Source organism: Peromyscus maniculatus, chromosome 1 (genome assembly GCF_049852395.1).
Source record: "Peromyscus maniculatus bairdii isolate BWxNUB_F1_BW_parent chromosome 1, HU_Pman_BW_mat_3.1, whole genome shotgun sequence".
Taxonomy (NCBI): Eukaryota; Metazoa; Chordata; class Mammalia; order Rodentia; family Cricetidae; genus Peromyscus; species Peromyscus maniculatus.
In genome coordinates this window covers 61,028,486-61,051,686 of record NC_134852.1, presented here as the reverse complement: position 1 = coordinate 61,051,686, position 23,201 = coordinate 61,028,486, and the positions used below count along the sequence as shown (strand labels likewise).

General features: G+C 42.8%; 1 protein-coding gene and 1 long non-coding RNA gene across 4 annotated transcripts in view; one reads left to right on the top strand and one right to left on the bottom strand.

The window, feature by feature from the left end:
- Positions 1 to 3,998: 3,998 nt before the first annotated feature.
- On the bottom strand, positions 3,999 to 15,830 carry LOC121829068 (uncharacterized). Of its 2 annotated transcripts, XR_013041915.1 has the most exons (4): positions 15,617 to 15,830; positions 15,120 to 15,211; positions 4,987 to 5,086; positions 3,999 to 4,238 (listed from the first exon to the last, which is right to left on the bottom strand). It is a non-coding gene; the product is annotated as an uncharacterized LOC121829068 (long non-coding RNA). The 2 variants fall into 2 exon arrangements; XR_006071853.2 differs by lacking the exon at positions 15,120 to 15,211.
- A 126-nt stretch (positions 15,831 to 15,956) lies between these two features.
- Positions 15,957 to 23,201, top strand: part of Zdhhc13 (zDHHC palmitoyltransferase 13) — a 45,688-nt gene continuing 38,443 nt past the window's right edge. Inside the window, exons 1-2 of one of the 2 annotated variants that reach the window (XM_076543427.1) lie at positions 15,957 to 16,099; positions 22,282 to 22,422. Coding sequence is in view for 1 of the 2 variants with exons in the window: in XM_042277141.2 (XP_042133075.1) it covers positions 16,073 to 16,099; positions 22,277 to 22,422 (173 nt within the window). In the remaining variant the exon portion in view is untranslated. Of the gene's footprint in view, positions 16,100 to 22,276; positions 22,423 to 23,201 lie in introns of both variants that reach the window. The other variant, XM_042277141.2, reaches the window with a different exon arrangement.

Genomic DNA, 23,201 nt, shown 5'->3' with positions numbered 1-23,201 from the left:
TCCTCTCTCTCATAGATTGGATTCCCAGTGCGGCCGTGTATCTCTGCATCTGTCTCTATGATGATAGTTAGGGTATTCACTAGACCGGTCACCAGAGTAGACCAGTCCAGGCACCCTCTGAATCACTGCCAGCAGTCCAAGGTGGTGTTATCCTTATGGGTTCCTGAGAGCCTCCCCAGCACCCTGCCTCCTTTTCCTTTTCCCATGATGTCCTCATCTATCATGGTATCTTCCTCCCTGCCCTCCCATTCTGTCCCTGTTCCAGCTCGACCCTCCCATTTCCCTATGTTCTCATTCCCCACTCCTCGCCCTCTGCCACCCCCCGCCCCTAGCCAGTCCGCTCATGTAGATCTCATCCACTTCTCCTTCGCTGGGTCGTCCATGTGTCCCTCCTAGGGTCTTTCCCTGTTAGCTAGCCTCTCTGGAGTTGTGGGTTGCAGTCTGGCCATCCCTTCCTTCACATCTGGTATCCACTTATGAATGAGTACATACTATGTTTGTCCTTCTGAGTCTGGGTTACCTCACTCAGGATGATATTTTCTAGTTCCATCCATTTGACTGCAAATTTCTTGATATCATTGTTTTTTACTGCTGAATAGTACTCCATTGTGTATATGTGCCACATTTTCTTTATCCATTCTTCAGTTGAGGGGCATCTAAGTTGTTTCCAGGTTATTGCTATTACGAATAGTGCTGATATGAACATAGTTGAGCATGTGTCCTTGTTTCTTTGGGTATATGCCCAAGAGTGGTATAGGTAGGTCTTGAGGAAGACTTATTCCCAATTTTCTGAGAAACCGCCATACTGATTTCCAGAATGGCTGTAAAAGTCTGCATTCCTACCAACAGTGGAGGAGTATTCCCCTTGCTCCACATCCTCTCCAAGCTGTCTTCAGTGTTTTTGATCTTAGCCATTCTGACAGGTGTAAGATGGTATCTCAGAGTTGTTTTGATTTGCATTTTCCTGATGACTAAGGATGTTGGGCAATTCTTTAAATGTCCTTCAGACATTTGAGATTCTTCTGTTGAGAATTCTCTGTTAAGCGCTGTAGCCCATTTTTTAATTGGATTGTTCAGTATTTTGAAGTCTAGCTTTTTGAGTTCTTTATATATTTTGGAGATCAGCCCTCTGTCAGATGTGAGGTTGGTGAAGTTCTTTTCCCATTCTGTAGACTGCCATTTTGTCTTATTGACCATGTCCTTTGCTCTACAAAAGCTTCTTGGTTTCAGGAGGTCCCATTTATTAATTGTTGCTCTCAGTGTCTGTGCTACTGGTGTTATATTTAGGAAGTGGTCTCCTGTGCCAATGCATTCAAGATTGCTTCCTACTTTCTCTTCTATCAAGTTCAGTGTAACTGGATTTATGTTGAGGTCTTTGATCCACTTGGACTTGAGTTTTGTGCATGGAGACAGATATGGATCTATTTGCAATCTTCTGCATGTTGACATCCAGTTATGCCAGCACCATTTGTTGAAGATGCTTTCTTTTTTCAATGATACAGTTTTGGCTTCTTTGTCAAAAATCATATGTTCATAGGTGTGTGGATTAATGTCAGGGTCTTCAATTCGAGGAAAATTTTCTTAAATAAAAAAAATTAACAGAAAAAAAAGCTGAGTGAGCTATGGAGAGCAGGCCAATAAGCAGCATTCCTCCATGGTGTCTGCTTCAGTTCCTGTCCCTAGCTCCCACTCTGACTTCTCTCCATGATGAACTATAAGCTATAAGATAAAATAAGAGGCTGGAGAGATGGCTCCATCGTCAAGATAAAATAAACCCTCCCTTCCCCAAGTTGCTTTATGCTCATGGTACTTATCACAACAACAGAGAAGCAAACTAATGTACTAGCTTGCCAGGAAGACTCTGAGTCCTGGGGGAAAACAGGTGGCTATTCACCTCAGAGTGAAGGCTCTTGTGTGATAATGCAATAATAAAGAGGCATTTGGAACCCTGAAGGGGAACAGAAAGAAAGCTGTGGCTTCCAGGGACCAACAGGGAACTTGGAGGGGAAGTGTCACTTACCTGGTAGTAAAGGGCAGGGGTGTGGGGGCTGAAGTGTGAGAAGTGCAATGAACACAGTAAGTTACTTCCTTGGCTAGCTCTCTAGACTATCCAGCAAGTAAAGCTCAAAGTAGGCATACACTTTTTTAAAGGTCACTTGGTGTGTTAGCTGGCCAGAACCTTCAGTTGGATCTCGTGTCCTTCAGGTAAGACCTGAAGCTTGTTTTCTAAGAAGTGCCTTCCAATTTGTCAATAGATGATGAAGGCATTCTATGTCATTCTGGTTTGTTTTTCTCCCTGAAGTATTTGTTAACATTCTGGAATGAAAATACCACCGTTTAAAAATAGAGAGCAAGCTACAGGGATTGATCAGTTGGCTCTGTGCTTGTTCTGTAAACAGGAAGAACTTTCAATCCCCCAGAGCCTACATTAAAAAGCCAGGTGTGGCTGTTCATGCTTGTAACATCAGTCCTGGGGAGCTGGAGACAGGTGGGTCACTGGGGTTCACACCAGCCAGCTCAGCCTGCTCTGTGATAGCCAAGTCAATGAAGAGACCCTGGCTCAAAAGAGAAGGTGGGTGGCACCTGAGAAACAGTATTTAGGGTTGATCTCCAACCTCTACATAGGTGCCCACATGTGAACATGAGAGAAAGAGTTCACATGACCAAGTCTGTGTGTACCAACATCCTTCTGCAGAAGACTGCCCAGAGGCCAACGGATCCACCTCTGCAGAGGCCTACTCTTTTGTCTCAAGCAGAGAAAACTTCTCAGTATAGTTTCACCATCAAGCTCTCCATGATTTTTTTTTAATGCCTTGAGAGCTTTGGCTGGAACCCTATTTCTACTCTGCTTCTCCCCCTGCTCTGAAATAGTCATGATTCTCCAGGGAAAAAGACCCAATAGGAAAGACTGGATAAATGATAGATGATTAATCTATAAACACATAAATGATAAACAGGAAGGTGAAAGGTAAGTAGACAGTTAATAGAGATACATACATTGGTTCATGAGTACATGGTTTGTAGGTTTTTAAGGAATTGGCTCACACAGTTTTGGAATGACAAATCTGAAAGACACAAGTCAGCAGGCTGGAAAGAGATCTGGAAAAGAACTGATGTCGCAGTCTTGAATCCAAAAGTTAGAATTTCTATATTGCTAGCTGAAGAGGAGGAAATCTGTTCTGTTTGGGTGGGGGAACCTCAATCTTCTCTCTCAAGTCCTTCAACTATTAGATGAAGCCTATCCACACTACATATGGTGAAATGCCTAAAGTTGACTGGTTTTAAATGCTATGTACATCTTAAAAATAACCTTATAACAGTATTTCGGTTGGTATTTGACTAAGAAATTTATCACCATAGTCCAGCCCAGACTCCCTCTCCTGAGATTCAGGACCCGCTAACACAGCTTCCAACCTGTCATCTCCAGCCTTAGGGGTGAAAGCCTCCCCAGCAGTTACTAAGCTGAGGATCAACCTAGTCTCAGTTTTCCCCTCAGTCCTTCTAACTCCACATAACCACTGACCTGTGTTGAATTCACTGGGTTGAAAATATCTAAAGAGGTATACATTGATATGATGAAGTACTCACAACCATGATAATATTTAGTTCCTCAAAATATACTGGCTAAATAAATTTTGGTCCAAGCTTGTATTCTTAAAATTCATAATTCAAAAGAAAGAAACTTATCTTTTCAAGAGTCTTCAGTGTTAGTAAAGTGGCAGGACTTTGCTTTGGTGACAAAGACATGGAGACCCCTCACTGGTCAGTCAGGTCTGGCTCATGGACCCAGTGCTCACAACAGGCATGTACTGAGTGAGAACAGGAGGACCCTTTTCCATAGAAGGGGAGAGCTGATAGACAGAATCAACATTTTCCCAACAGAATGACTTACAGCCTGCAGGAAGAAACAGACACATTGACAAATTATGATCATATCACCAGAGTACCAGAGTTCACTGCTGCTTGTCACCCAGATGCCAATGAGCAGAGATGAGAACTGAATCTTTAGTGCTTTATTCAGAAAGTAGCAATATAAGAAAAAGTGGGTTCACATCCTAGACACGGGCCTCTGTCTAATCTCTCGCTGAAAGGTTATGTTAAGGGCAGAGAGCTAAGGCAATTCATCATTTGAGAGCTGGTCAGGTGATCAGCTGTCTTTCTGAGGCTTTTGATGTCTCTGCTTCTCTAGTTACATCTTTCTCCATTCCTCCTTCTGTAGATGTTAGTCTTGGGCAATTCTGGAAAGTAAGAATCAAGTTACTTTCTGCTGGTATGGACCCTGTACTCCTCCTGGAGCACCTAGACTTGGAGGAAGTTAATTCAGAAAAATCCAACCTGTAACAGTGTATACCAGATTAGAAATCACATGTACATGTGGATTCCTCTTCACAATGTGGAGTATATATGTGTCTATAATACAGAATATGAAGTTGAATGTGGGGAAACTCCAGCAAGCTGGGAATAAGGGGAGTGTTTATTCTGCAAAGCACTTTCACAGATACCACATAATTTGTTCCCACAATGCCAGTCACCAGAAAGGAGGCCTTGACATTCTCATTTTGCAGATTCCTTTGGACCTCCATGACTGGTGCTTCCTCATTGTGATATTGTAATTCTAGTATCCTTCTGGTCACTCATCCTGCCCAGGTCACACTAGCCCCAACTTTTTTTTTAATTCACAGAAATTTCAATAACATTTCTTTTTAATGTATAATTGTCCTGAAAAAGTAGTAATTTTAGATAACATATCCTTAACCCAATCATGATTCTGGTACCATCCATAACCTAAAGCACTCATCCCCAAGTATCATACCATGCCATATGGTGCTCTCATTTAGGCTTTTAAAAATCTTACAGAATAGGAGCAGACCTGTGAAAATTGAGTGACTTGGCTAAGGGGACTCAGCTACTGGGCATGAGTCCCCGATGAGGAGCTAGCTCCATCTGTCTCCCAGATCAGCAATCCCCATCACTTTGTCTCCATACCAACTGAAGAATGGCTGAGATGACTGAAGATGTTTAACTAGGAAGTCAACATACTGGAAAGAGGTGGCGTCATCATCCATTCAATTATCAGTAGACTTCACTGTAAGAGAGAAAGGTCACTGAAAATGTATGTGAAGACAAACAGAACCAACAGTGATATAGAGTTCTACTTAATAGAACTGAAATTATGGATAATAGAGAGTGTACACACATTACTGTAGGTGTGCTGGAGATAATGAAGATAACTTTTATCGGATGTGACAGAGTGAAATAATCCTGCCTCGGAGAACACACAGAGTAGAGAACTTTTAGCATATTTTAAAAATTTATTATTAAATGAACATGAGTGTGGGGTGTGTGTGTGTGTGTGTGTGTGTGTGTGTGTGTGTGTGTGTAGAGGTCAGAGTGCAACTTTGTGGAGTTGCTTCTTTTTTTTTCTTTTTTCTGCATTTACATGGACCCAGGGGGTTGAACTCAAATCATCAACCTTGCACAGCAAGCACCTTTACCTACTGAACCACCTTGCAGGATCTGGGCACAAGACTTTAAATGACCATAGGACTATGAATTTTTCTCCTTTTTTTACACATTTCTTGATTGACTGATTTCAGGGGGTGGGGAGACATGAACATGCCACAGTACACGTTTGGAAATCAAAGAGCAACTTTCAGGAGTCAGTTCTTTCCTTCCACCATGTAGTTTCTGGGGACTGAATCAAGTTTTCAGGCTTGGTGGGCGGGACTACCCACTGAGGTATCACGTTGGCCACAGAAATTCCTGTGTTCTGCCTACTCCATTCCCTGAAGTTTTAGAGTCCTTGGAAGTCTGGTGTAAAATCTGGGTCAATCCCAGCTGGTACATTACCCCAATTAATTAATTAATTAATTAAACAATAAATAAATATGTAAATCAAAATTACCTATTGTTTAAAAAATTATCAATTTTGTGTTGATGATTTTTGAAAACATCTATGTACCTGTAACTGTTCTAATCTACCCCAGACTTCCCAGAATTCTTAGCGTCATGTTTATTATGAGAATACTCCATTTGTATACATTTTTAAGGTAACTACTTTTTTGGGGAATATTTTCACCAATTTTAATATCCTTCCTCATAGTATAAGTGAGTTACCTAAAGGAAGTGAGGGTAGAATGCCCAGGCTTTAGGGGGTGTCCCATGGGCACTTCCTTCTGTCTCCCTCTGCCATACTCATAAGTCCCTCACCCCAGGCTCTGCACAAAGTAGCATCATGGAAGTTTCCCTCTTTTGGAAGCAGGACTCCAGCTTGTCCTCCACAGCCGACAGTCTCCCTAGGTATCCACAGGTGTTTAGGGCTGGGATCTTGGCCTTATAGCTGATAATTCTTTTTTCTTGTCTGTCCCCTAACATGAGCAACACAGGCAGATTTCCCATGGCACCACGTTCCAAAGTGTGCTCAGGTATGCTGCATCCACAGATCCATTTGACAGGACAGGAAACTTGACCAGAGACTGACTGTCTTGTCTGAAGCAGTGTGTCAGTGATGACTGTGTAGACTTAAAGGACATTGGGAATCTTGCCCAGTGTTCCTTCACCTGCCCCACACAGCTCCATCACCTGGTTCAACTGCTACATCACCAACAGAGAAGGAAACTGACCTAGGAAAAGGCACTCTGTGGGTCTGTGAAGTGGCCTGTCTCTAATCACAACTGGAAGCTTGGCCTCAAGTGCCTTCAAGTCACCCAGGGACACAATGTGTTTCTGAACCACTCTCCCCTGGGGACATATTAACCCCATGAGCTCTTCGTGGTTCTGTTATATGAAGCTCCCAGACATCTGAGTTCTCCATATGCCTGGTGCTAGCACCTGTCCAATGGGCTTCCTCCACCAGAGGTCCGCAGCTCCCTGAAGAAAGGGGAAGGTGAACTATTCTCCTAACTCCACCCTGAGGGGGCAAGGACCTATGCCGAATTTGAAAGTGAGTCATGTGGCTAGCTGAATTTGGAGCTCTGGATTGACTTCTAGCTTCTTCTCCCCCCCCCCCCACGGTGCCTCTTTAATCATATCTTTAGGATAGAGTTCCTGGCCATTTTTACCCCCTTCACTCAGTAAGCATTTATTGAGACCCAGGCTCTGCCAGTCACAGATTGGAGGCAGTGATAGACACAATACAGTGAGACAAGCACACTGCCAGAGTGCTGAGCTGTGGGACAGAGGCAGTGGTCATCCAGGCCCCAATTAACTCTTCCCCCCTCCCAATCTTTCTCTTCCTCCTCTCTCTCATTCATTCTTCCCTTCTCCATTTTGCTCTCTTCCCTCTGAGAACTTACTATTTCTCTGCTCTCTTAGATGGTGTGAGAAGTTTACTCTGGATTCTTATGAGTCACATAGTAGCTGCTTGGCCAAGAATCCATTTTCTCCCAATTTCCTGATATTTTTGTTTCCTACCCTACCCCCAGGATCCCAGTGGCCTTTACTGTCTCCCAGGTATCCAAAGCTCTTCATTATCCCATTCTCTTTGCCTCTGTCTCTAGAAAGTACTTCTCATCTCAGACTGATTTCTAGCTCATGTCTCACTTCTCCAAACATCAAACATGACGCTATTTCAGAACCTCTCAGATAGATATGAATTGGGTGAGATCTCACTTCCTTTCCTCACTTTCTGTTGTGGGTTGAATTGTGTCCTCCAAAAACAGATGTTCAAGTCTTACCTCCTGGCACCTGTGAATATGACTATATTTGGAAATGGGGTTTTATAGAAATAATCAAGTAAGGACAAGTTCACATTGTGTAAGGGTGGGACCTAAACCAGTGACCCCCAACCTTATAAGAATGGAAGAACAGTGTAGAGACAGAAAAATGGGGTGAATGGCATGAAGAAGCAGGAGTTGAAAGGATACACCTACAGACATAGCATTCAAGGATTGCCAGTGACCACCGGACATGAGAAAGGGGCAAGGGGGCTCCTGCCCTAGAACTTCAGAGAGACCATAGCCCTGTTCACATTTTAATTTAGGACTTCTAGTCTATAGAACTGTGAAGTAATGATTATATGTTCTTTTAAGTCACCTAATGTATTATTTTTCTCTAGTGGCCCTAGAACATTGACAAATTGTCCTGAATGTGTTTGGATCTGAGGGGAGAGGAGGATGACATTTTAATGCTTCAAATTTCATGTACTGTAGGTTCCCTTTCCTGGAAATTGTTCCTACCTAAAGCCCTCGGAGATCCTGGCAGAAACAAGATACCCCAGCTGTGTAGACAAGATGGATAAGTAACTAGAGATCTCAGAGTCACTGAATAAATAACTACAAAGTTGCTTCTCTCTTTGAAGAGTCTGAATAAAGATGCATAGATTTAGTGACAAACAAGGAGTAGATCGTGGGCCCATGAAATGCTACAAAGTCAGAGCTGCCCCCATGTTCTAGAAGAGTGTATATTGTTTTCACTTTACCCTCTGTGAAGCGGGTACTATTACTATTCCCACTTTAGCAATTGGAACACAGAAACTCAGAGTGTAGGGCCTTTCTAGAGTGAAGCAAAGAGTGGGCTCTGTAACCCATGTCTCACCTTGATTCTCCAGAGTAGCTGGGAGCTTGAGAATGACACTTAAAGCAACCGGATAAAGTTTTGAAAGGGTCTGAACTTGGAGCTAATTCCTGGATTCTGATCTTAATGCTCCCTAGTGACTGTGGTGCCAAAGCCACAAGCAGAAAACTGTGCTACCCAAACCATTGGGTATTCTTGGCCTTAGCTCTTTGATATTATTTTGCTTGATGCTCTTGGACAACTGCTTATCCCTCTGAGGCACATAACAACTCTAAGTCCATGGTGGGGAGGGAGCTGCTGATCCCTGCTCTACCTGTTCCATAGTCTTGTTGGAGCCTAAACCTAAGTAGGAGTGAATTAGTTTGTAAACTGTATAGAGCCAGAGATAAGATTCTTTAATGTAGATCAATGTTTTTGAGTACTTGGGAGTTGTGCTAGCTGCCAGAGATATAAATGAAGATGACTGCTATCTAGTTGATTTTTGCACTCAACAGCTGAAGTTTGAGCAGCTCTCATGGGCCCTGTACTGTGTTCTGTGTTGGGAATAAGTTTGTGTTAAGACAAGTCAGGTTCTGTGTTCACAAAACTGCTCATGGTGTGTAAGAATCATAGATGTTTTAAATGTGAATTCAATGTAGCCATACTGCTCCGTGGTGGCTGTGATAGAAGCGTTAGAAGGTTATTGATATACTTGATGGGGCATCCTAACCTGTCTTTGAATCCAGAAAGGTCACTCCCAAGGAGGGGATATTTAAGTGTCTTTGAGGAACAGCAAGGCTGAGAAGCTGGGTATGCAAACAAATGCTCAGTGATGATCGTGCATTTGGAAGGTAAAGATGGGAGCCTTACCATAGCTCCATCAGTCAAGGGAGATTTAATACCCAAACCTAGGTATCGTTGTTAAAATTTGGATACAGCTAGAAAAAAAATCCTTTAAAAGTACATACTAAAATGTGACTGCAGATGACTAAGACTCAAAATCATAACAAGAAAAAATAAATAGCAGAATACATTGTGTCTGTTATTCCCCTCCCAGCCGACTCTGTCTCTGATACACACACACACACACACACACACACACACACACACACACACACATATACATGATTCCGGTAAATCTAGCATGTAAAATATAAACCACACATGGGCTTCTGACTCAGCACACATTCGTGGTGTTACTTAAAATAGCTCACATCTCATGACTAGATCTTGATGTTTTACATATGAAATGAGAGGTTTTTAACTTTTCATGAGTAAGAACTTCTGCCTAGGCAGAAGACAAAGGATTGGAGGAAGACATCTGAGCAGGTTCCATGGCTCTCTGAAGGAAACTCTGCAGCGCATCCTGCCTCCCAGGCTGAGGGGGTCTTGTGGCCTTTTGGAACTCTTCCCTTTGGCAGGTGTCATCTCTGCTTCTCTTTATTTATCTGCTGCCACCCAAAGAGCAGAGACTCTTGTCCACGACTTTCAACCTCTAACGGTGTTTTAGCTTGTACCACGGACAAATCAGAATCTCAGCCAACACTTATCTCAGCCAGCACTCCTCCGGATCTAGCCTCCAGCCTGTAGCATGGAGTGTTAGCATTTCCTACCTGGTCCGTGTGAGAAGCTCTCCACAGATGAATACGTGGGCTGTGTTGTTTTTATTGTTATCAATGTTTGTTTGCTTTGTTTTGGCATTCCAAAGAACCATTTTTGTGCCACTATCATAAAGATAACAGTCACAGCACCCTGCTCAACACATGCTCATATCCTTTCCAGAAAGAGGAAGAAATGAGTCCAGAATCAAAGTTTAGGCAGAACAAAGTCAGTTGTCACCCATACTGTGACAGCAGACATTAGGAAATCTGTCTTAGTTAGGGATTCTATTGCTGTGACAAAAACACCGTGACCATAAAGCAAGTTGGGGAGGAAAGGGTTTGTTTGGCTTACACTTCAGCACTGCTATCATCACCAAAGGAAGTCAGAACAGGAACTCAAGCAGGGAAGGGACCTGGAGGCAGGAGCTGATGCAGCGACCATGGAAGGGTGCTGCTTATTGGCTCACCTAGCCTGCTTTCTTATAGAACCAGGACCACCTCCCCAGGGGTGGCATCGCCCACTATGGGCTGGGCCCTCCCCATTAACACTAATTGACTCTAGCTTGTCAAGTTGACCCTCAAAACCAGCCAGTACAAAATCCTAATATGAAATACTCAAAATTTCTCAACATTGTGAAATCAGCACTTAGCATGATTTGTGGATCTGAGCCACTTTTGATGTCATCCTTACAGACCACGTTTTTACATTGTGGCTGTTTATTTGTTTATGTGTTTGGACACTTCTAGTTATGTTTCATTGCTTGCCATATGTACAAAGCAGGATGGATGGAGGGGGGGGGGGGAGATGATGTTCGCCAACAGCTCATGACCCTGAAGAAAAATAATGATCTCCTCAACAACAGCTACAACAACCCTAAGAGGGGAGTACTGGTGAGTTGGCTGTAGAGCCTTCCTCTTGTGCTAGACAGTAAGCCACAGGAATCAAGGGAACAGGTCTCTTGGTTGCTCAAATGCCTCCCCAAGGCTGAGCAATGTTTGGTATGTAGGAGAAAGTTAATATGTGGTTATAGGATGAGGATAGTGCTACCTATGGAAGACTATTAGAGAGAGAAAATGTATAATCTTGCTTAGGAAAGTTATAAGATCAAAGCTAAAGGAAACCATTTTTAAAAAAAGAGTACTTTCAACCTCAGCTGCCATGCAGATTTACATATGAGGACATTTAACAAAAAGGGGAAATGGTTTGCTCAGAATCGCACAGTGTTATGGGCAGAAAAATGCTCTGCCTTTCTTCCTCCACATACTGAAATCTTTTTTTTTTTTTTTTTTTTTTTTTTTGGTTTTTCGAGACAGGGTTTCTCTGTGTAGCTTTGCGCCTTTCCTGGATCTCACTCTGTAGACCAGGCTGGCCTTGAACTCACAGAGATCCGCTTGCCTCTGCCTCCCGAGTGCTGGGATTAAAGGTGTTCACCACCACCGCCCAACTATATACTAAAATCTTAAACTCCAGTGTAGCTAGAGTTTTCCTGCCTTGCCCACAGTCCGGACAAATCTTTGTCACCCGCCAGTCCCACAGCAGCTCAGACTCAACCAAGTAAACACAGAGACTTATAATGCTTACAAACTGTATGGCCGTGGCAGGCTTCTTGCTAACTGTTCTTATAGCTTAAATTAATCCATTTCCATAAATCTATACCTTGCCACGTGGCTGGTGGCTTACCGGCGTCTTCACATGCTGCTGATCATGGCGGCGGCTGCAGTGTCTCTCCGCCTCAGCCTTCCACTTCCCAGAATTCTCCTCTCTCCTTGTCCCACCTACTTCCTGCCTGGCCACTGGCCAATCAGTGTTTTATTTATTGACCAATCAGAGCAATTTGACATACAGACCATCCCACAGCACTTCCCCTTTCTTTTTTTTAAAGGAAGGTTTTAACTTTTACACATCTCCAAAGTCAGCTTGGTATATTTGGGAATTTGGGCGTAGCTTCTCTTACTACTTCCTGCTGGAGGGGGGCGCTGTATCTTATGGGGACACAAAGAAAATTTTAGGATCATGGAGTAGTCCGTGAGGCTGTATCATCTGAGCCAGTTGCCTTGAAACGATTCTGGATGTTGGATCATCTGGGCCATGGTGTCATCGGAGACCTTTCAGGTGGTCTTGGCTGGTCAAACCTGATGTATCTTAATCTGGAACAAATCCATAGCCTCTGGCTTTCTGTGGAAACAAGAGCAGAGCCTCCTTTCCAAAGCAACATATCCTTACATCCAAATTTTGAAGTTAAGGTACCTTTAAAATACACATTTTGGTATAACTCAACAGCTTTTGCAATCAAATGTTTCTCTTCAGTTACGAATATCAAAGAGAACATAATCCAGATTCTCTGTGTGGTAGCCATCTCTATGTGGCTTATGTTTTATATTGCCTTGAGCCTATTGCTTTAAACTGCAGCCTTCTAAGCCTGAAACGGTGCTGTGGCTGCTGGCTCCTCCCACTTCAGCTTCCCAACATGGCGGTGGTACGTTTACCGCCAGCTCTGGGAGCCCTCCTGGGTCTATGCTTTTATCAAAGCAGCATGTAGCCCAGAAACCTCTTTTTTTGTTTTGTACTAGCAAAGGCTAAATCCACCACGCAGCTTAATGTGCCACTTGCAGAGGCCTCATTCCCGCCATACTGCAGGTTAAGTGCACACGCCAGGAACCCGCCAGGAACTCAAACCGGCAGCTGCTGCTCATTTGAGAGAGACAATTAGGAACTGTTTTTAGCTCCGTTTTAGAATCTTTTCTCAGGTTTTAGGTGGAAACTCTTGCCCTCTCGTTGGGCGCCATTTGTAGCTAGAGTTTTCCTGCCTTGCCCACAGTCCGGACAAATCTTTGTCACCCGCCAGTCCCACAGCCGCTCAGACTCAACCAAGTAAACACAGAGACTTATATTGCTTACAAACTGTATGGCCGTGGCAGGCTTCTTGCTAACTGTTCTTATAGCTTAAATTAATCCATTTCCATAAATCTATACCTTGCCACGTGGCTGGTGGCTTACCGGCGTCTTCACATGCTGCTGATCATGGCGGCGGCTGCAGTGTCTCTCCGCCTCAGCCTTCCACTTCCCAGAATTCTCCTCTCTCCTTGTCCCACCTACTTCCTGCCTGGCCACTGGCCAATCAGTGTTTTATTTATTGACCAATCAGAGCAATTTGACATACAGACCGTCCCACAGCACTCCAGTGCTTCAGAATGTAACTGTATTTGTCCATAGGGTTTTTTTTTTTAATGTAAGGTAATAATGGTAAAATATGACCAGGGTGGGCTCTTATTTGATTTAACTCCTGTCCATACAAGAAGAAGAAATTAGTGTACAAATACATGCAAAGGAAAAGGAGGTCACATGAAGGTACATAGAGAACATAAGAATCTGAAAACTGACGAGACCAGCCTCAGAAGAAACCAAGCCTGCTAAGATCTTGACCTTAGGCTCCAAACTTCAGATCTACATGACAATAACTGGCACTTTGGGAATTTACTGCACAGAGAAAGTGTAAACTAGAAGGCAGGCTTGCTGGCTCTCTATCCTTCCCACTTTACACAACAGCACCCAGCTGGTCCCATTCAGTGTTCTCCCAATCCTGTTCCTGAGGAGGAGCATGGCAATTTTAATAAGAAAGCCTAAAGTGTACCAAGCTGACCTGTAAGCACTTCACACACACACACACACTAGTTCATTTAATTCTCTCAACGGTACTGGAAGTAAGTATCATTTGGTGTCCTATTTATAGATGAGAGAACTGAAGGACAAAGACAAAGCAGCCTGTTCAAGATTGCAGAACTACTTAAGACAGAAGCTGTGATTCAAGCCCAGGCAGTTTCAGGAGCATGCACACGCATTCATGCTTTCCTAGTGAGGCATGTCTACAAAGGTAATTTCAAAAGTGAGAGACAGTGACAGCACTTAGCATCACTAGGCTCGCTGTCATAGAGGAATTAGACACGGATATGCTTATCTTAACCTGAAGGAGCTTGTTGGAGGGATAAAACTCATGAGTAGAATAGAATCAGCAGCCTGACTAAGAACTGGGGCGTCAAAATGTATTCAGTGCAGACTCCTCCAGCATTTTAGGACATCAAAACAGAAGCATGGAATAGAAGAATTCAAGCCTCCCTCAAGTTCAACAGCACCTTAATAACCCTGAAGATGAAAGAATCAAACTGCATTGGCCATAGCACTAGCCAATAAAAGAAATGGGATTGAATCCTCTCTCTACCACTCGCTAGCAAAAGGTTTTGGAATTTATGGAATCGGTCAGAACCATCTCATGGAATAGATATAATATACGCCGAACACTGGCATAGTTGCCAGCACACACCAAGAGATCAATAAATCAGTAAACAGACATCCAGTTAGGTCATGATAAGGAAGGGACCACACCAACAGGTTCTCTCCTCTTTGGAACCCTCCCCGAGTTTCAGCCTACCCTATCCAAATGAGCTGCCTTTTCCTCCGGCTCTGAAGGAAGTCCCCTGCCCTTCCTTCTATTTGTCACTCAGTTTGTTCTGCATGGCATCATAAAAGTTGATGACACATTCGTACATCCACCCATCTACTCACTGTAATTATGGGAAGTATTTTCCAAGTCTCAGTGCTGCTCTGGGCACTGGGAGTTCCAAGACAAATACAATATGCTTCCCATCTTCACTGGGTGTAGGTTTTGTGGGTAACCTACGGTGTGCCCAATAAGTAGGGCTACTTACAATAATAACAATACACTTATAACTTTACTGTTTCAAAGCGATATTTTTTTCATGAGTAATCCTAGCACTTTACTTCCAGACACTTATTTCATGGTCTATAGGATGTGGAGTCACCATATTTTTAATTCTATTCTGAATTGCTTCTAAGGATCTAACCCAGCTGGGCTTAGCTGCAGACACATTAAGGAATTATTACAAAGTACTGTGTTGAGCGCTGGCCTAGGAAAGCCCCATTGTTTTCTGGATTCTGAGGAAGGAGAGCTCCCGACTGGCAGGATCCAAGAGTATCCTTGTTTCATAGCCCACCAATCTAAGACTTACCTACATGCCTCCTCCCCCTGCAGTCCACCAAAACGGGCAGGGTGAGGCTTGTCCAGTTTATCTCTACCTTCCCTGTAGAACTCATATATTTTCTGCTTAAAAAAAAAAAAAAAAAAAAAAACTTTGTTGCATTTAGTTTTATTTGTGTGTGTGGGGGTAGCGATCTTTTGTGTGTGTGTGTGTGTGTGTGTGTGTGTGTGTGTGTGTGTGTGTGTGTAGATTAGAGGACAACTTTGAGACTTTTCCCTTTCTGCCACGATCCTGGGCAACACACTCGGGTCCTGAGACTTGTCAAGCGCCTTTTCCCACTGAGCCATCTCAACTGCTCACTTCTGCTTTCTATAAGGAAACAGGCCGTGATGGTAGAAGTGCCTTGCTCAAGAGCACATGACTGAAGAGCAGCAGACATTTTAAACATCTGTGAAGCTGTCCGTGACACAGAATGCCCTTCATCCTCCAAACCTCTGCCGAGGGACCGTGCATACTTAAAGACTTACTTTCTCAGTTAAGCCTCCAAATGCTTAGATGAAGTTGCTCTTGACTCCATTTCACAGCTGGGGAGACTGAGGTGAGGTAGAGATTTCCACAAGGACATCTAGCTTTGGGGTAACCCACTCCAGGACGTTGGGGTAACAGCCTGAACAAGTACCTGTAGAGCCTCCAGAATGGGAACCAGAGGTGGTGACCAGGGTGGGGCTGAGGGAAATAGCAATAGGGGGGCGGGGCGGAGGGCGGGGCACGACCGGCCGTTCTCTAGAGGTGAGAAAGCCCCGCCTCCGTACGAGAGAAGGCGGGGATTGGCTCGGCGTGGCTGATTGGCAGCGCGGAGCCGCGCGCAGCTACGGGGGCGGGGCGCGAGCCGGAAGTGAGCGAGAGGCGGCTAAGGCGTGCGGGCCCGCGAGCCGCGGCCGCCACTCTGCGCAGGAGCCGCTGCGGGGTTGGCGCCGGGCGTGATGGAGGGCCCGGGGCTGGGCTCGCAGGTGAGCGCGGCAGGGCAGGGCGGGGCGGGGACGGCGGTGGGGACCCGAGCGGTGGCCAGGTGAGGCGGCTCCGCGAGGGCGGCGGGGCCTGGGCCTTGGCCACACTGAGAAAGATGCTGCTAGTCCTCCGCTGTGGCCGCGAAGCCGGGCCGGGCTCGCCTGCCGCTTCCATTGGGCTGCAGGGCGTCACGCACCGGCCCCTGGCTAGGCTGGGACCTGGAGGGTGTCAGGTGACACACCTCAGGTGGCCCAGCCAGCCCTACACCTTGGCCTGGAGTCCGAGAGATTCTATGGAGTCATTTTCAGCCCTAGCGCCTCGGCTGCCGCCTTCTCTCCCTCCACCCTGTGCCGTCTTAGCTCTTGTTCCCACCCACATCCTTCCTACTCCTTGAAAGCCTTGAGGCTGTGGAGGCAGGAGGAAGGGAGCTCCTGGGTGCTGTCTGCAAAATCCCAAAGGACTCTACTTGAGGAGGGCGCCTGTTACCCAAAGCTAGGTTAGTCCCAGAGGCCACAGCGGAAGAGAACTAAGAATTTGTCCCTTTTGATTGTGACCTCTAAAGACTAATAACTGGCATTCAGTGGATGCTCACTATTTCCAGGCTTGTTCAATCCTAGCAAATATTTAACATGTACCACATATCTTTGTGTGCATCTTTTTATCCCAGCATACTTAAAGGAAAAGAAATTCCCACTTACAGGTGAACAAACTGAAGCAGTCTCTTCAGGTTTCCAGTGAGCTAGAAGTAGATTTTCCAAGCAGTTTGTGGTGATCATACTGCTTGGACTCCTTCACCTTTTTTTTTTTTTCTAATCCCGACAGTGTTCTTCACATCTCTCTTTTTTCTTCTTCAACCAGTTTGGTGTAGGTTTAAGTGGAAAATAACATGCTGAGGTGTTTTTATTGGGAGCTCTTGCATTTTAAAGGAAAAAAAAAATGATGTGCAAGGGGACTGGATTTTACAAAAGGGTATAGACGCTACCTGAAACTGTGTTTCATTATTTTTCTCAGACTCAAACGTTGGTAAGAGTAGCCATCATTTCTTAATTACTGTCACTCATTAATAAAAGCCTGCAAGGGCTTACAGTTTACCCCTCCATGCTGAAGGGAAAATTACCCTGCCCAAGTTCTATGACATCAGAAGGGAGAGGATGATTTTAGAGGTTGAAGTTGGTGGGGCAAGACAGATTAATAACAATTGCTATTGTTACTTTCTTCAGTTATATTGTGAAGAGCTTACACTTTGTAGCTATCCCCCGTTCTTGGTCCTCACTACTCACTTGTGAGCTAGGAAAGAGTAATTATTTCTAATTTTAAAAGTGAGAACTGAGACTCAAGAAAGTGGAGTCACAGCAGTACGAGTAGCTCAGTGTCACTGCCAAGATTCCATTCATTCAGCTAGTAAATGTGCTTTGAATGTTCTCTAGAAGTTAGGCTCTATTCTTCATGAACAAAACAGACAAAAACATCGCTTTTACTGAATTTGATACTTAGTGCTAATAGGTGTTTCCAGCATTTTTCTCTCAAATCTGGTTCTCAGTTACATTTAAGACCTCACCTTTTACAGTTTTGTTTGTTCAGTAAACTCCCAGCTACACTGGGCTCTGGGCCTTTATGTGTATTTGCTCTGCCTAGAATGCTTTCTCCTAGGCATTGATGTGGCCTATTCCTCCATCTTTATAATGTCTTCAGACAAATCTCACCTCGGTGTAGCATTTTCTATCCTCTTATACTTAAAATCACAAGCCTTTCCCATTATCATCACTAGCAACAACACTCCCTGACCTCCTTCTTGCTTTCATATTTCTCCCCAGCATTTAATATCATGCAACATCATCATGATAGTGATGATGCTCTCTTTCCCCTCTTCCAGAAATAAGTGCTATGAGGGCAGTGATTTGTATCAGATGTATTCATTGCTTTGTGTCAGGCATCAAAAATGAGAGTCTAACTCTTGAACAGATACCTTTGTGTGTCATGTGACCTGGTCTTTTACACAGCATGGTAACTGGATTCTGAAAGAAGTGTGTCTTAAGAGACAGGAAGAGGAAGGTGCCCGTTTCTAAGGCTTAGACTTGCAAACTGGCACAGCATCATTTCTGTAATATTTTATTAGTGAAGCAGTTCACAGAGCCTAAAGTCAAAAGGAAATGACATAGACCTTCACCTCTTGATCTTGAAAATAAGAAAAATTGGGAGTCTATATTATAAAGATTGCCACAGGTGTACCTGTGTGCCTCTTACATAATGTTCCTATTTTGGCTTTTTTCTTCCCTGTGGAGAAGTATCCAGCTAATTATGTCTTTCTTGTTATTCTTTTCTTTTCTCTTTCTCCTCAACAACCCATGTACAAAACATTTTATCCTGGTACCTTGAGTCATTTGGGAACTGGAGTCCTAAATGGACAAAAGAAAATCAAATAAATTGGAATCATAGACCACTTAGAGCCAAAAACTCTTTAGTTTTCATCCAGCTGAATAGATTATAATTACTGTGATATACAAGGAATCCTAAAAGGTTCTTACTTTCATTTCATTTTACTGTAACTAAGTACATGTTGTTTTTGGCTATGTATGACTCTGTGTCTGTTGTTTTTTTTTTTTTTTTTTTTTTTAGCAGATAAAGCCAAATACACCTATGCAAATGAGCATTATGGTTATGGTTATGGGTAAAATGGATTGAAAACACACCCCTCTCTCCAACTGAATAGCTATGAATTCTGGCAGACTATATAACATCTTTAGGACTCTAGAAAAGTAAATGGTAGAATCAGATTGAAGACAATCAGAAATTATACTTTACCAGCCCAGCAGATAATTTACCTTTTTCACTTCTGATTTGCCCTGTTGTAAACTTGAGTCCTGAAAGAGGGCATCTGTGTAGACAGAGTTCACTCAAGTGAATCCAGTTCACTCAAGAAGCAAGAAAAGGATCTTCTGGCAGCATGGGTGCTAGAACTTTCTTCAGTAGCCAGAAGAATTGTCATGTCAAGAGTAGCTCCTGCAACTGAACACAAAATAAAATTCTATCTGTGAAGTAGCAAGTTGATAAACTGGACATCAAAATTTAAAACTTATCCCATCAATGCTCCTTTTAAGGAAAGGAAAGCTACAGCCCAAGGGAAAATATTTGCAAGTCACATATCTCTAGTACTATATCTAGATTGTTTAGAGTCAAGAACTCTTAAAACTTAACAAACAGTAAGAAAGCAAATAACACAAATGGAAAATGAAAGCTAGACATGTTAGCATATACCTGATTTCCTAGTTCTTAGGAAGCTAAAGCAGGATCACCACAAGTTTAGAGGCTGAACTATATGTAGTGAGACCCTATAGCAAACAAGGGAAGTTGGCAAAGACTTGAACAGAAACTTCATTGAAGATATGCAGAAGACAGGTGAGCAAATGAAATAATGTTCAGCCTCATTCACCATCAGGGATATGCAGATTAAGACCTTTGTGAAGTATGCTATACATCTGTTGTGCTAACAGTTGACCACGTAGATGGATTGGATAGTGTTCTTTTCAAGTCTCCAATTCCCAGGTTGTTGTTGTGTTTTGTTTTTTTTTCTCTATCCTGTGTTATTTTTGTGTTCACTCATACTACAGTTAGTGAAAGAAGTGCTGTAATTTTAGTTCTGTCAGTTTTTACTTCATGAAGTAAAACACTTTTTACTTCATGAATTTAAACATTTGAATTCAATACACATTCAGTGTTGTTATATCTTCTTAATTAGTTAGCTCTATAATATGAACTTTCCTTTACTCCTCAAAATATTGTTGGCACTTGCTTTGTCATATTTTCATGTAACGTGCATTTTTTATGCTTAATGTTTGTGTACCTCTGTGTATTTTTATGTTTAAATTCAGCTTTCCATAGACAGCCTTTTTCTAGCATTGTAGAATTCACTCTGTACATACCTGTATAGAGTATATCCTTTTTACTTTTTAAATTTAGAATACATGCAAATAATATGTCTTTGTTTTTAGGAAACATTGAGAAACTTTATCTCAAATTTTAAGCTTTAGCAGCTCCCCCCCACCCATCCCACCACCACACACTTCCCTGCTTAGCTTATTTCTTTCTTGAAATCTGCTCCCAATTTGAGCCATCCCAGCCTATTTCATCTATTATTTCTGGCTTCTGATTTATAGAGAGGCCCTGAGGCTGTAGCAGGCCTTTTAACATTGCAACACAATGTTGTTACAAAGTTACCTAAAATAATCACCAACAATCTGATTGTGTTAAATAAGTTTACTATTTTGTTTTGGTCTGCTTTCAGCACATGAGGCTAGTGGTAATTCTGAAATTTTGGAGTTCATGGTAAGGTTCACCAACCTTCCTTCCTTCCTTTTTTATTAAAAAATATTTTTTGGTTATGAGCCTAGCCTTTAACGGCTGAGCCATCTCTCCAGCCCAGATGCAGAGATCCATAACCAAACACCAGACAGAGCTCCAGGAGTCCAGTCAAAGAGAGAGAAGAGGGATTCTATGAGCAAGTGCATCAGGATCATGATGGGGAAACCTGCAGAGATGACCAAACCAAACTAGTGGGAAGTCATGCAAGTTGGATCAATGACTATGGAGCGTGCATGGGACTGGTCTAGGCCCTCTGCATGGCGAGACAGTTGTGTAGGTTGATCTGCTTGGGGCCCCCCTGGTGGTAGGATCAGAATCCATCCCTGGTTCATGAGCAGGCTTTTTGGAGCAGCCTTGAGGCAGGGGTAGAGCTTAGATTTGCCTCTACTGGATGAGCCTCCCCATGGGAGGCCCTGGCCTTCTTGTGGGGGGAAGCAGAGGGGTAGGTTGGAAGAAGACTGAGGGGGGCGGGAGGAGGAAAGAGGGGGATCTTTGATTGGTGTGTAAAATGAATAAAAAAATTTTCTTAAAAAAATATTTTTTTCAGCATACAGTGTTCTCTGATCATGGCTTCCCTTTCCTCAGCTCCTCCCAGATTCTCTCCACCTCTCTACCCATCCAACTCCACACACTTTTATTCTCTCTCTCTCTCTCTCTCTCTCTCTCTCTCTCTCTCTCTCTCATTACAAAACAAACTTTCTTAAACTCTGATTTCTTGGAGCTCATATTCATACTTTCCTATTGCTCATAGGTTAAAATCGTTTATTTCAGGTATTTTGTCCAGGTTTCTAGGTCTTCTTTAAAACAACAGGACAGCCAGTGTTGAGAGCTAATCATGGTTATTGCATTGTGCACAGAAGTAGAAGGCCCTACTTGATAAATAGCTAAGAAAAGAATTTGTATTCAGATGCATAAGTGCTGCCATCTCAGTCAGTCTGATGACACCAAGAGTTTGTGAGGATGGGAGCCATTTAATTGGGACTCCTTACCTGAACTCTGTAGTCACTTCTGTACTGGCTATCTGTTGCTATGCGACAAATGACAAAAACATATAATGGCTTAGAGTGTTTATTAGCTCAGTATTTCTGCTTGTTAGAGATCTAGATACAGTTTAGCTGGATCCTTTGCTCAGGGTCTCGCAGGATGGTGTCATGGTGAAGCTGTGTTCCCTTATGGAACTTAGAGTTCTTTCTGAAGCTCATGTGGTTAGTAATGCAAGTCAGCTCTGTGTGGATGCTTGATAATCATTTTCAGTTTCTTGATGTCTGTCACCAGTGACACTTTCACTTCTAGAAGCTACTCTCAGTCCTTGCCACTTGGGTTTCTTGCGGCCCCTTTTGTTTCATAGCAGCCTGCTTTTGCAAAACCAATAGGAGCCTCTGCTAAGACAGTCTTATTAACGTTGTCATAGGAGACATCCCACCACCTTTGCCATGTTCCTTGCCATGGGATTTTTTCATTTTCAGGGGAAAAGGAAAATACAAGAGCTTGATTCATTAGGAAGTGAAAGAATGTTTTTTAGGGTGTGCCCCACAACTCTGAGAACAAGATCCTGATAATGTTTCTACAGTGTCAGTAGCAATGACCCTATACTACAACTACCAAGGCACATTTGTGCCCTCTCAGATAACCTATAATGTGATAGCATTTATAATTTGTTTTTTTTCTAATATTAAGCATCAAAGATAAAAATCTTCTCTAAGATAGTCCTGTAAGAGATTAAAGCATAGGTATTATTGATAGTATCAAATGCTTCACTATATAATTGAATTATGACATTGATTCTTTTACATGCTTTGTCAATTGCTCTTACTCTTCAGTGCAGGAACCACAGCCATGGCTCCCACCTTCCGGGATTTGGTCGACACGGCATCTGTGCACACGAAAACAAAGAACTTGCGAAGGCAAAAGAAATTATTCCTCTTATAGAGGATTCCAGTAACTGTGACATTGTCAAAGCTACACAGTGAGTCTATTAGATGTTCTATTTTATCCATAGAGCCTCTTCAGTTCCAATAACGTATGGGCAGTTGATGGTACTTTATGGGCACTTCCTTACTATATCCTAACAGCTCACTACCAACACCAAGCATGTTTGCCATTTCTGCATCAAAGTACTTAGTGCAGTATGTAGGCTGTTTATGTATCAGGCACTTCCTTTGGATTGTGAGCAGCTTTTTAGCAAAATTAAATCTCCTTTATCTTTACAGCACCAGAGCTTTTGCATAGTTTCTGTATTTTACTAGGTACCTGATAAAATTGTTCATTGAATGAATGAATGATTTGGAGCAAGACTAAAACCAGACTCTGAATTTGAATTTAAAGCATGCTGTAACCTAATACTGGAGTAGGATGGGGAATACCAGCTCATGTTTGTAGATATTAACCATTAATTATTATGTTTTTCCTACATTTTTGTGTGCTGACACCAGAGGACAGTTAGAAGTATATTCTCTGACCACTTGAATCAAATAATAGGTCTGTTCCTTGTGCTGAAAAATAGAAATGCATTTAAAATATTTCTGCTTACAGTGATAATATGTGAACATCTATATCGTCAGTTATTGCCAATGTTTTCATCTTTTTGAGCCTGTTCATTTCAGTGGCCATCTCACCTCTTGCATTTGAACACATTTTGAAATATATTGTCTGTCAGGCAGAATTAAGTAGTAATTTTTATTTTAGTAATTGAATATAAACATAATGTTCATTTAATATAAGTCACACTCATCTAATCACCATAAA